General features: G+C 52.5%; 1 protein-coding gene across 2 annotated transcripts in view; it reads left to right on the top strand.

Moving 5' to 3' along the window:
- Positions 1-12,136, top strand: part of TFCP2L1 (transcription factor CP2 like 1) — a gene marked incomplete at its 5' end in the record, with an annotated part of 59,730 nt that extends 47,594 nt beyond the window's left edge. For both annotated transcript variants that reach the window (XM_081241559.1, XM_081241560.1), the window contains 5 exons: positions 284-374; positions 1,185-1,288; positions 4,165-4,307; positions 8,818-8,869; positions 10,124-12,136. In XM_081241559.1, coding sequence (XP_081097685.1) covers positions 284-374; positions 1,185-1,288; positions 4,165-4,307; positions 8,818-8,869; positions 10,124-10,170 — 437 coding nt within the window. In that variant the 3' untranslated portion in view covers positions 10,171-12,136. The remainder of the gene's footprint in view (positions 1-283; positions 375-1,184; positions 1,289-4,164; positions 4,308-8,817; positions 8,870-10,123) is intronic.
- Positions 12,137-12,732: the final 596 nt, after the last annotated feature.

The raw sequence follows: 12,732 nt of genomic DNA on the forward strand, positions 1-12,732 counted from the left end.
ATGCCAATAAAAGGTCCAGAGGGAGAGCCAGGCAACCACAGGCAGTGAGGGCTTCTGAACTTCTGCAAATGCCCGTCGGTTCCTCTGACTTTGTGAAGCCAGTTGTTGAGCTTCTGACATCTCTGGGGCCGTGATCTCCTGACGTTGTTTAGCTCTTGCTGTTTCTCCCTGTGGGACGCCTGTACCCCCTGAGGGTGAGGCTGGCTCGACCCTCCCCCGGGGTCTGCAGGTGCAGCCCTTCCCCCGCACCCCGGGTCACAGGCGGCCCCATGTACCTGCCCAGGTGCTGACCTGCTGAAGATGTCCCGCGATGACCTGGTCCAGATCTGCGGCCCTGCAGATGGGATCCGGCTCTTTAACGCCATCAAAGGCAGGTGGGTGTTGGTGCCCGCTGGGGGCACAGGGTGTGGCTGGGAGGCACCAGGAGTGGGGTGGCGGCCCCTGTGGGGAAGTGAGATGCCGTGGCTCGCAGCCTACCCTGCCCGGAAGCCCCCTCCTCCCCTCCCTCCCTCTTCTCTGTTTGACGGGGGCCTTGGCCTCTATGAGTCTCAGCCCTTGGCCACTTCCTCTGGTTCTCAGATGCTTGCACGGTCCTGGGCTTCAAGCTGCTTCCTGTTGCTCCTGCTGGGGTTGGGGGGCAGGCGTGGATGGTGTGATCTAAATAGGCAGAACGTGGACAGTGCAGTTTTCACTCCGGGTTTGAATCCCACATCTGCCTCTTAGGGACTTGGCAACTGGGCCGAACCCTTAACCCCCGAGAGCCTCAGTTTCCTCATCTGTAGAAGGGGAGGGTGGTCCTGGCTCCGTCATAGGTGTGTGAGGATGAAATGAGCTCAGAATGAGCCGGAGAGAGCGCTTGCTGTGTCACCCTGGAAAACCTCCTATGTTGAGCCTGGTGCCCCGGGCGGAGCCCCCTCTGGGCAGGTTGCCGGACCGGGGTGGGGGGTGGGGGTGGAATCGTCCATCCCCCATCCCCAGCAAGCCTGTGCGAAGCTGTTAAGGTCCTTCCAGACGGGGTTCTGTCCCCGACAGCTCCTCGATGAAAGGCACTCTGTACCCCCGTAGCCTTCTTTCTTTCCCCCTAAGTCCCTCCTACTGCTCTTTCCACCCTGTGTTCTGGAACCTTCTGGAACAACAGAGCTTGGTCCCTCATACCTGCTGTTGATTTCCTTTCCTCCTGCCAGGAACGTGAGGCCGAAGGTGACCATTTACGTCTGCCAGGAGCTGGAGCAGAACCGCGTGCCCCTGCAGCAGAAGCGGGACGGCGGTGGGGACCCCAGTCTGTGTGGTGGGTCGTGGGTGCGCCCCGCACCCCGGGCCGGATAGAGGGCGGCAGAGTAACGGGAAGGGACACAGAAGGAGAGGCGGCACGAGTCCACGGCTGAGGACGCCTCCCCTGATCCGCCTTTCATGCAGGAGGAGTGCTTGTTGTACTTCATCCTGGGGGTGACATGTTTAGGGTGGGCATCATCTCCCAGAATGGCCGGTCCAGGTTACCGATGTTCCACCTGGGGAAACAGGGCTGGAGAGGAGATGTGTCCCCTTAATGCCACTCAGCTACTCATGGTAGAACTGGAAGTTGGGCTTTCTGGCTCCCCGGCTGGTGACGAGTGACAGCTGTGTTCCCAGGAGCGTGTCCTCCTGTGTGTTCCCCCAGCTAGATGAGACTTTCCCATTTGGTTCGGTCGCTGCACAGGGGCGTCTCGGAGCACCTCTGGGGTGCATGGCTCTTTGCGGTTGGCGGTTTTCAGCGTCTTGCTTCTGAGCGTTGTGAGTGCCGAGTCTGATGAGCTGCCCGGCCCCACCCGCGGGGTCTGGACTCTGCATCGTCGGCAGAGAGAGCCCCCTGTACCTCTCTGCCGGCCCCTCCATATCAGCAAGGACGCCCAAGACCCTGGGCTAAGGGCGTTCCATTTTCTTCCCCTAGCAGGAACTGCTCATGGTCCGTTGTGGGGGAAACTGAGGCACAGTGGCTGCCCCGAGATGCCAGTGCTGTGAGTGGCAGAGCCAGGATCCAAATCTCCGGGCCCTGACAGCTGGCGTCCGGTCCTCAGGACATTTCTGCGAATGTCCAGGTCCTCCCGCCACGGTCGGTCTGTGAAGGACAGAGCTCGCGTCTCCTGGTTTCCTGCACACGTGGCGAGGGCAGGCGCCCAGCCCACACGCCCAGCCTCAGAGGTGTGGAGAGCGCCGAGGTCTGGCTTCTAGCGGTGGCAGCGTTCGGATTTGAACCTAGGCTGGCCCGCTCGAGGGCCTCTCGTTTCCCCACATGGCCCCCGATGAGAGGAGTTCTGAGCAGTGGGTGACTGACCGTCCGCTGGCTCTGAGCAGTGCTGGTCCCCCCTCCACGTTCCTCCAGGGACAGGAAAGGCCAGAGACAAAAGGTTACAGCCGGAGGGCCGCACTGCAACCCTTCTGGCTCTTTGCTGTCAGCAGTCCAAGAGTAAAATAAGAAAAAGTGGAACTGGCTCTGAAAAGTTGGGAAAAGTTCAGTGAGAATTCTGTTATAAAAAGGAATCTTACAACAGAGGCCTGGGATTCTTCCCCGGCGTTAGTTTGGGAAGGAAGGTTACACAGCGACCGCATTCTCTGAACAGGGTCTGGGTGCGGGTCATCCTATTTGAAATCCTGGGAAGGCGAGTCTCTTGTGTGGCTGGAGCCCCATGGCCTCTGCCACCCCTTCAAAGGGAGCCACCGTGTGTGCGTGTGTGTGGGCGCACGTGCTTTTAGCATACCAGGCCGCCGATCAGGTTTGTTGAACCAAGGGTTCCTTCCTTAGTTGAGCAAGGAGTTTCAGCACCTCTTGTTTCATCCAGCGGTGTTTTACTTTTTAAGGGACTTGAAGTTCCTGGGCATCGCTTCATCCCCCCCAGGTCACCCACGGGGTTTGCTCTTCCCCGACGGGTTTGGGTTTTTGCTTCCAGCCTCAGGGTCCCTGTTGTCTCCACTGTCTGGTGATACTCCTGGTGCCCCCCCACCCCGCCCTTTGGGGTCGCAGTGCTCCAGCTGACTATTGTTTGTGCCGTGGAGAAGGGTAAGGACAGACCCTTTCTCTTCTGCCGTCAGGTAGCAATTATCTTACGTCTCACTCTTGGCCACAGGGAGCCATCCAGTAACCCCTTTAACCAGTGGAAGGGAAGGAATGCAGACACAGGATGTTCTCCTCCCTAGTAGGCCACACCTCAGAATCCCCGGAAGCTTCTAAGAAATGCAGATTTCGGCAATTCCCCGGCAGTCCAGGGGTTAGGACACTCAGGGGCTTTCACTGCCATGGCCGCGGGTTCAATCCCTGGTCAGGGAACTAAGATCCCGCAAGCTGTGGGGGTGCGACCCCCCCCCAAATTTTTTTTTTGAAATTTATTTTTTATTGAAGTATAGTTGATTAACAAGTTGTATATATATATATATTTTTTTCTGCTTTATAACAAATTTAATCAGTTATACATATGTTCCCATATCCCCTCCCTTTTGCGTCTCCCTCGCACCCTCCCTATCCCACACCCTAGGTGGTCACAAAGCACCGAGCTGATCTCCCTGTGCTCTGCGGCTCTGCGGCTTCCCACTATCTATCTACCTTACGTTTGGTAGTGTATATATGTCCATGCCTCTCTCTCGCTTTGTCACAGCTTACCCTTCCCCCTCCCCATATCCTCAAGTCCATTCTCAAGTAGGTCTGTGTCTTTATTCCTGTCTTACCCCAGGTTCTTCATGACATTTTTTTTTCTTAAATTCCATATATATGTGTCAGCATACAGTATTTGTCTTTCTCTTTCTGACTTACTTCACTCTGTATGACAGACTCTAGGTCTGTCATTTTTTTTAAATGCGGATTTCGGCCAGCTGTTCCCCCTCCAGCCTCCACCCCTAGATGGGCGTCCTTGGTCCAGGGTGGATGCAGGGATTCTCCATTTTACACAAGTCCCCCAAGAGAGAATGAAACAGGAATACAAAACGGAGCCTGGCATCTTGTCAGCTGGCGCTGGACCGAGAGGGAGCCTTGCGGCTTCCAGATGCGTCCCCAGTACAGCCAGAACCCGCGAGTCCATCTGGGTGTGGACATTCTTACAAGCACGTTACTGGTTTGGGGGATCGGGGGAGAGGGTAGGCGGGCTCCTTTGAAGGCAGCCACTTGTCCTATAGAAGGCCCTGTCCCCCGCCCTGCAGTGTACCACGCCATCTTCCTGGAGGAGCTGACCACCTTGGAGCTGATCGAGAAGATCGCCAACCTGTACAGCATCTCCCCGCAGCACATCCATCGGGTGTACCGGCAGGGCCCCACCGGCATCCACGTGGTGGTCAGCAACGAGGTGAGCACTGCAGCCCCGCCGGCCTGAGGAGCTGGGCCCAGGGCTACGGGCGGGAGCCACAGACCCACACCCGAAATGCGCCCTGCGGGGTTTGGGGGTGACTTCAGGCTGAAGATGGCAAACCGGGTTCATCTGCCTACGGCCCGCTCTCAGCTGCGGGGGCTGCCCGGGGAGCCGGGAGAGAGAGGGGTCTGAGGCCACGACCACGGGCTCTGAATAGCTGTAGCCTCTCCATCTGGAACCCCACCCTCGGCCAGGTGCCCTGCTTGCACCCCTGCCTTGGGGCGCTTACAGTCAGGGCTGTGAGGACTCAGACGCACCTGCTCATCCAGGGCAGGGGCGGGGGGTGGGAGGGGGCAGGCCCGGGAGAGGTGACACGGGCTGGGTTGATGATGGTTAATGATGGAGAGGCCGGGGCTCTCGGGGAACAGAGGCGTCCTCTGCTGAATGGGGAAGGTGCCACAGCCTTCCAGGGTCTGTCTCTGGCCACACATGCCTCTGCAGGGCATAAGCAGCCCCTGACAGGACACAGGTACAGAACATGGCCCCCCTGGCGACCGTGCCCTCGAGTGATCAGATCCCACTGCTGGCTCTGGAGGGAGTTATCAAACGGGCTTGATGACGTGTTTCAGGCGTTCCTGCCTGTTGTAGAACAAAAGCTTTTTTTTTTTTTTTTTTTTTTTGGCGGTACACGGGCCTCTCACTGTTGTGGCCTCTCCCGTTGCGGAGCACAGGCTCCCGACGCACAGGCTCACCAGCCATGGCTCATGGGCCCAGCCACTCCGCGGCATGTGGGATCTTCCCGGACTGGGGCACGAACCCGTGTCCCCTGCATCGGCAGGTGGACTCTCAACCACTGTGCCACCAGGGAAGCCCAACAAAAGCTTTTAAGCTTGTCTTATCCTGGACCCCTTCTCTTAATAATAGTAATTAATAATGAGCGCCAGCGTTCCATCAGCGCTCACCGTGTCCCAGCGGCTGTTCTAAGTGACTCATTTAATCCTGGCAGCCTCCCTGTGAGGCAGGCGCTGTCATGAGCCCATTTCACAGATAGGAAACAGGCACAGAGAGGCTGCGTAATGGCCCCAGGGTGCACAGCTCGTAAGAGGGTTGGGCTGTGGTGGGAAGGCTGGTGGCCCAGCAGCAGAGCCTGAGCGTCGAGCCAACCACCCCTGAAATGAGGCGTTTACACAGAACTGTGCTGATGGGAGCAGAGGTGGAACCCTGAGCCCCCAGCCCAGCCCCCAGCAGACCCTCCACCCACTCTGGGAACTCTGCAAGCCTCAGCAGAGGATGATGGAGGGAACGGTACAGGAAGGGGGGCTGGGAAAGCAGGGAAGCTGTGGGCTTCGGAATTGGACCCATGTCCCCACCTGGACTGGCTCCTCGTAGCCGGGTGACCTTGGGAAAATCTACTTAATGACTTTGAGCCTCAGTTTCCATGTCTGCAAAATGGGGATAATTCTATCCATCAAGCAGGCTGTAGTAAGGATAAAATAGAAAACAGTGTCAGGTACCGGTAGATGCTAAATTAGCCAGGCACTTGTTTTGGGAAACAAGTGATGGAGAGATCCTTAAATTTGACAGCGTATAACATGTAAGGCTTTTAATGGTCTGTATATTTCATAAATCGTCATCATCAGGAGAAATCCTGTTGTCACTTGTCATCATAATTGCCCGAGCCCCCTACGTGGGAGTCCTCCGTTTCATGGGAGTTTCATCCTGGGGGTGGGCAAGGTGGTGTTTTCCTTCCTTTTTTAAAAAAAATATTTATTTATTTATTTTAATTTTTGGCCGCGCCGTGTGTTAGTTGTGGCACTCGGGATCGCTGGGGTGTGCGGGATCTTTCCTTGCGGCGCGTGGGCTTCTCTAGTTGTGGCATGCGGGTTTTCTCTCTCCAGCTGTGGCGTGCGGGCTTAGTTGCCCTGCGGCATGTGGGATCTTAGTTCCCTGACCAGGGATCGAACCTGCATCCCCTGCATTGGAAGGTGGATTCGTTACCACTGGACCACCAGGGAAGTCCCTTCTGTCCTTTTTAATTAAAAAGTAATTCACAATTCGTATCAGTCAGGCAATATAAGCAGAAGGCGAGTGTGAAAGGCCCTTATCTTCCCCACTCTCTTTTCCTAGCAGAGTTAGATTAGGTTTGATGTAATTCTGCCAGATAATTTTGTGTGCGTGTGTCCATTGCATGCCTGAGTGTGTGTTGGTGTGGGTTTTTAAAAACACACAACCAGGATCCATTTGAACAAAGGGCCATTGATCTGCAACTTGCTATTGTTGTCACTAGTTCAGAATTCCTTCCACATCATTACAATCGAGTCTAAGGTGGCTGTGTTTTGGCCCCCATTTCACAGATAAAGCACATGCCCAGAGTTGCTGGCCCGAGCAAGTCCTGTAGAATAGCCAGGAAGCGTTAAACGCCCTGAGCATCAGGCAGTAGTGACGACATGGAAAACTCGTCAGTTTCCATCTCACAAATGCATTTCTGCCGTGAAGACAAAAGCCAAGAATGCTCAGAACCCTTGCATTTTCACAGGTCCCTGAAGGGGTTCCTTCCCCCAGCTTGCCCTGTGCCCACCCCCCGCCCCCCGCCCAGAGCAGGCAGTTAAGCCAGTGAAGCAGAGAATAGAACTCAAACGCCACCTCGGCTAAGTAGGTGATTCTTATTCCCCTGAAGTCTCCTTGCCTCTTAACCCCGAATCAGTTGGAAACCTTTGGTTCTTAATTGCCCGGAGCACTGGAGGTGGCCTGGCCAGCCGTGCAGCCGGCCCCTGGGGTGCAAGGGCACTTCATTAAACAAGGCAGTTACTGATTAAGCCCGTGTGGGCCCTGCTTCAGGTTTGGCATGCCCCAGCAGTGGGGTTGCCAAGAGTCCCCGAGGGAGCAGGCCGGCAGCATAGCGTAAATGTACTTCATGCATCATTAGGGCCTGGGGGAGGGGCAGGGGTCGACAGGTGGATGGATTTGCAGGATCTGGGGCAGTCATCCAGAGGGGGGCGGTAAAATGTGGGTTGTCCTTTTCATTTGGAAAGGGGTTTTGCTGTCCCATTGGCTAGTATGTGTGTCGTGGGTATGTTTAGGTAGATATGTACATTTGTCATATTGTTTAAAGGTGTATTGTGAAATACGGCATACATATTTAGAATAGAGGAAGCTCATTTGTAGAGTTTAAAGAATAACTAAAGCACTCGATACCTGCACTCAGGTTAGTGCGGTGTTTGTTAGAACCCCCTTTGTGGGCTAATTCCGTGTTCCCCTCCAGTGCTGGTTTGAATTTTATATTGATCATTCCCTGGTTCTTCTTCAATACATTCTTTAATTTTGCCTATTTTTAAACTTCATAGAAGTGGGATAGGAGTGCCTTCTTCAGGGACTTAACGGTTTGTGATTCATGCATGTTGAGCGGCACTGGACGTCACCGGCCCTGTCGAGCAGCCGGGTGTGATTAGGTCCTAGTTTGTTCCTGCTGCTTCTACTGTTGGGTGACGTGAGGGCTGTTTCTAGTTTTCACTCATAGAGGCAGTGCTGCTCTCAGCATCCTTAGGTGTGTTTTTTGTGTGTACGTGCAGGAGCTTACCTAGGGCACCTGCCTGCAGGAGAGGTGTGTGGTCATCTGTGCTGCGTCCTGTGAACAGTTGTAGAAAGCAGTCATTTGGATGAACGCCCCCCCCCCCAGAAGAGGATGCCCATTCCCATTGCTCTGCATCCTGGTTATATATATATATTTATCATCGAAACAGCCTCATTTTACAGACAGCGCCTGGAGACAGGAAGTTGCCTTATCTAAGGTCACCGGGCTGTTAATCAAAACGAGAACTCCAGAGAGGGGGCTGGTGAGTAATCATAAGCTTCCTGCCCCGCATTTGTAGATGCAGGGAGTGGACTTCTGTTTATAGTTGGTCCTCAAAGGACTCATATGCAGAGCCTGCTCATCACGAGGGTCTTGTTAAAGCATTTTTTTCTTAATTGAAAGATGGTTTATTTACAATGTTGTGTTTCAGGTGTACAGCAAAGTGATTCAGTATATGTGTATATACATATATGTATTCTTTTGTTAGATTCGTTTCCCTCATAGGTTGTTACAAGATATTGAATACAGTTCCCCGTGTAAAGCACTTTAGTTTTTTTATCTGGTGCTGTTTTACACACACCCGCTCCTGTAATGTGTCCTTACAGGGATTGGAAAACCCAGTCACTAGGAAAAAGCAAAACGAAAGCAAATCAGGAACGATTTAGTCTTGTATGAAACGTTCACATCTTCATTCCCTTCCAGGCTTCCTTCCATCCTTTGCCTTCGGTTTTTTGTTACTCGACACTGCAATTGCTCTGTCCATCTGCTCTGTATCACGTTCTCTCCACGAGAACGAAGCGTAAGCGTCTTCCTGCACTTGCGTACACGCGGCGCCTGTCACTTCTGATGCTGCGAGCAGCTGGGCTCCGTGTCGCTGAGGCTTTTCAGGCTCTGAACTCGTGGTTGAAGGGACGTGGTCTCTCTCTTGCCTTTCAGATGGTGCAGAATTTCCAAGATGAATCCTGTTTCATGCTCAGTACCTTAAAAGGTAAAGCCCCCTCCTCCCCGCCTTTTCTTGTTTAATTAAAGGATGTTGACTGCCCTCCCCCCGGGTTAACGGAGTGTCGGGGAGAGCAGGCTGGTGAGTGGGGCCTGCATGGGGTGGGCCCTCGAGAGGGTGTTACCTGGGAACATCCTCTGCGAAAAAGAAACGCACACTTCCCGGGAAGCCTAGCCTCGGAAACGTGAGAAGGGGTGCGGCTGGCGCCAAGGTCACTTCGAAAGGGAAATCCCGGCCAGACAGTATGTGCTTCACGAACCCAGTGCCAACGAGAAGTACTGTAAGTCCTCTACATGCGAACCTTCAAGTTGCGAACTTTCAGAGATGCGAGCATGTGTTCACGTGTCCGGTCACGTAAGTTAGTTCACGTGTCTGGCGTACATTGTCACGCGCGTGCATCCTCTACAAGTGGTTGTGCTTTTGTATACTTTACAGTACCGTAGAGTACAGTAGTACAGTATCTTTATTTTGAGCCCAGGATGTCCGGAAGCAAGCGTAGAAACAGTGCTATATAGCTGATTGTGTTAGTTGGGTACCTAGGCTAACTTCGTTGGACGTATGAACAAATTGGACTTACGAACGCACTCTCGGAATGGGACTCGTTCGTGTGTAGGGGACTTACACTAAGACGCATTTGAATGTTTCTAAAGTGTGGGTCTCTGGGAAGAGCGGGCATGGAATACAGCAGCTGAGTCTGCAGGCCGTGTGGATCGGGGACCCGGGGCTGGGTGGGACCAGGGGGACATGGAGGACCCACCTGAGGAAGGGGTCTGAAAAGGAACTCACATGCCAGGAAAAGTGGGAGACCAGCTGTGACCCCCTGTAGGGCTGGGGCAGGTGAGTGTGTGGGGATAGGCGGGAATGAAAGTCCCCTGACCAGGCCATAGACCCTGGACCGTGGCCCTGGATGCTCTCCACTGTTCTCTGGATCTAGCCACTGACTGCCTTCAGAGGCCTGGGGGCCGCCATGCCCAAAGCCTCCTTGGACATAGGCCCTTCAGTCCTTGGGCCTCAGGCTGTGGTGGAAAAGCCTGCTGTCAAAAAGAAACTCAACAAGGCAGCCGTGAAGGTGTGCGTTGAGATGTCTGCTTTTGTCAGCTTGCTTTTTTCTGCACAGTCTTATTTGGGTAGCCTCTGCCAGTGTCCATGGCAGGGTGTCTGCTGGTACCCTAATCCCATGGCCCCCGGATGCCACAGCGCCCTGCCTTTCTTCCTGTAAAACGCCATGTTTGTCTCTTGCAGCCGAGAGCAATGACGGCTACCACGTCATCCTGAAATGTGGCCTCTGAACAGAGACGAGCAGGCAGCCACCTCCTACCCTCAGCCCCACGGAGCCCCTTGGATGTAGAAATCGCACCCTCGGAAGCTGCGGCGAGGAGGGGCCTGGCCCAGCCTGTGAAAGCCACAGACCAACCCCTAGCCGAGACCCTCGGAGTCCATGTCTCTGGCGGGCAGAAAGCCTCCCCCTCCTCCTAGCCTCAGCTTCGGAGCGGTTCCTTGTTCTTCTTCCCAGCCCTGCCATGCTGAAGAGGCCGACGGTGGGGCATCTCCTCTGATGCTCCCCTAGTTGGAGGCTAGCTCACCGGGTACCTGGGTGCCACCTGTACTGGTCCCAGCCTTCGCCCTCTTTTCTGGTAACTGGCTCGGTGATGGGGCTGCTGACGAAATGGGGGTTTGCGACTGTTCTCCTGTCTTCGTGTCGGTTTCCCATCTCAGTGACCCTGGTGAGCATCCGTCTTTCCTGTTACTGGGTGGACTGATGGGAGTTGGGTTTATCCTGTGCCTTCTGCTTCTTTCACGTTTACCTTGATTCTAAGGGTCTGCTGCTGCTCGGAGCCCAGAGGTGGGCTCGCATCTCTTCACTGCCGGGCTAGACACACCACGGGGCCACACAGACCTAGTTCTGAGGCCCTTGGGAGGGACAGGGGGAGGCTAGAAAGACTAATTTTAGGCACATTCTCATGAATATAAAAGGGAAGAGAACCAAATGATTCCTCTTGAGCTCCTTCGGTATAATTTTATTTCCTAAGCAATCATGGGTAAAGGAGGACCAGGAAATGAGCATTCCATTGTAGGATCACATGACCTTGACTATCCCGACACCAGGCCCTCGTGGATGGACTCACCAAACCCCATTTAGAGAAGACCTCCAAACTTGCCAAGCTTCCTAGAGACATTGTATCTTCTGGGAGGGCTCCCCTTTAAATATTTCTCTTTTTTCATTTGTAGAGGGTGTGTTTGGGGCATTTCACCTGCACTGGAATGGTTGGATCACCTTTCTTAGTGGCCTAACTTTGGGGAAATTTGAATATCAGACTCAGGAATTAGTCTTTGTCTCTGTTTCCTGGGACCCACTGATCTCTACTGGCCCCAAGCTTCAACTCTTTGCTCATGTAAATTCAACTTACAAAGCATGGTGAGGGCTGTGACCAATTGAGTAGGACTTGACAGCTTTTAAAGTGGAGCTTTGGGGGAATATAGAGATGATCAGAATGGGTAGACCTTGTTTTACAGATGGAGAAGCCAAAGCCCAGAGGGGCAAAGCCGCCTGCCTGATACCACATTAGTGATAGGGTAATGACATAAATTTGTCATCTAAACCAGGACACTTCTGAGAGTGAAAGGGGCTCTAGCAATAACTGTGTTGGGACAACGGGTGTGGTGTCCTACGGTGTAAGGACAGGCTTCTGGTTCCCTCTGCTTTTTGGGGGTTGGGGGAGAGGAGCACATAACAGCTTTATTGAGATATGATTCACATACTGTACAATTTACCCGTTTATAGTGTACAGTTCTATGATTTTTTAGTCAATTCACAGAACCACCACATCGATCTTGGAACATTTTTATCATCCCTAAAAGAAACCCTGTACCCTTGGCAAGTACTCTCTTATTTTCCTCACCATTCCTCTAATCCTAGGCAACCACAAATCTTCTTTCTCTATGGGTTGACCTATTCTGGACATTTCACGTATGTGGAATCATACAATATGTGGTCTTTTGTGACTAGCTGTTTTTTTCACTTAACACAGTGTTTTCTAGGGTCATCCATATTGAACATATATCAGTACTGCCGTCCTTTTTATAGTTTAACAATGTTTCATTCTATGGCTATGGCTCTACCACATTTGTTTATCCATCCGTCATTTGATGGATATTTGAGTTGTTTCTGCCTTGGGGCTAATTATGAATAATGCTGCTATGAACATATTTGTACACGGTTTGGTGTACATCTATGTTTTCTTTTAGGACTATACCTAGGAGTAGAATCGCTGGGTCATATAGTAACTCTATGTTTAATAACTTTTTGAGGAACTGCCAGACTGTTTTCCAAAGCAGCTGCGTCATTTTACATTCCCATCAGCAGTGTATGAGGCTTCCAGTTTCTCTACATACTGATCAACACTTGCTACTATCTGTCATTTTGATTATAGCATCCCAGTGGGTGTGACGTGGTGTCTCATTGTGGTTTTGATTTGCATTTCCCTGATGGCTAATGATGTTGAGCATTTCTTCATGTGCTTACCGGCCATTCGTACATCTTCTTTGGAGAAACGTCTGTTCACCTCCTTTGCCTATTTTCAGTTGGCTTATTTGTCTTTTTATTATTGAGTTGTATGAGTTCTTTGTATATTCTAGATGCAGGTCCTTTATCAGATGTATGAGGTGTCAGAATGTTCTCCACTTCTGTGGGTTGCCTTCACTTTCTTATGATCACCTTTGAAGGGCAAAAGTTCTTAATTTTATTGATGTCTAAGACACCTGTTTTTTCTCTTGTTGCTTATACTTTTGGTGTCCTATGTAAGAAACTATCGCCTAATCCAGGGTCAAGAAGATTTATGCTTATGTTTTCT

The sequence above is a fragment of the Mesoplodon bidens genome, assembly GCF_964165515.1.
Source record: "Mesoplodon bidens genome assembly, chromosome: 8".
NCBI lineage: Eukaryota > Metazoa > Chordata > Mammalia > Artiodactyla > Ziphiidae > Mesoplodon > Mesoplodon bidens.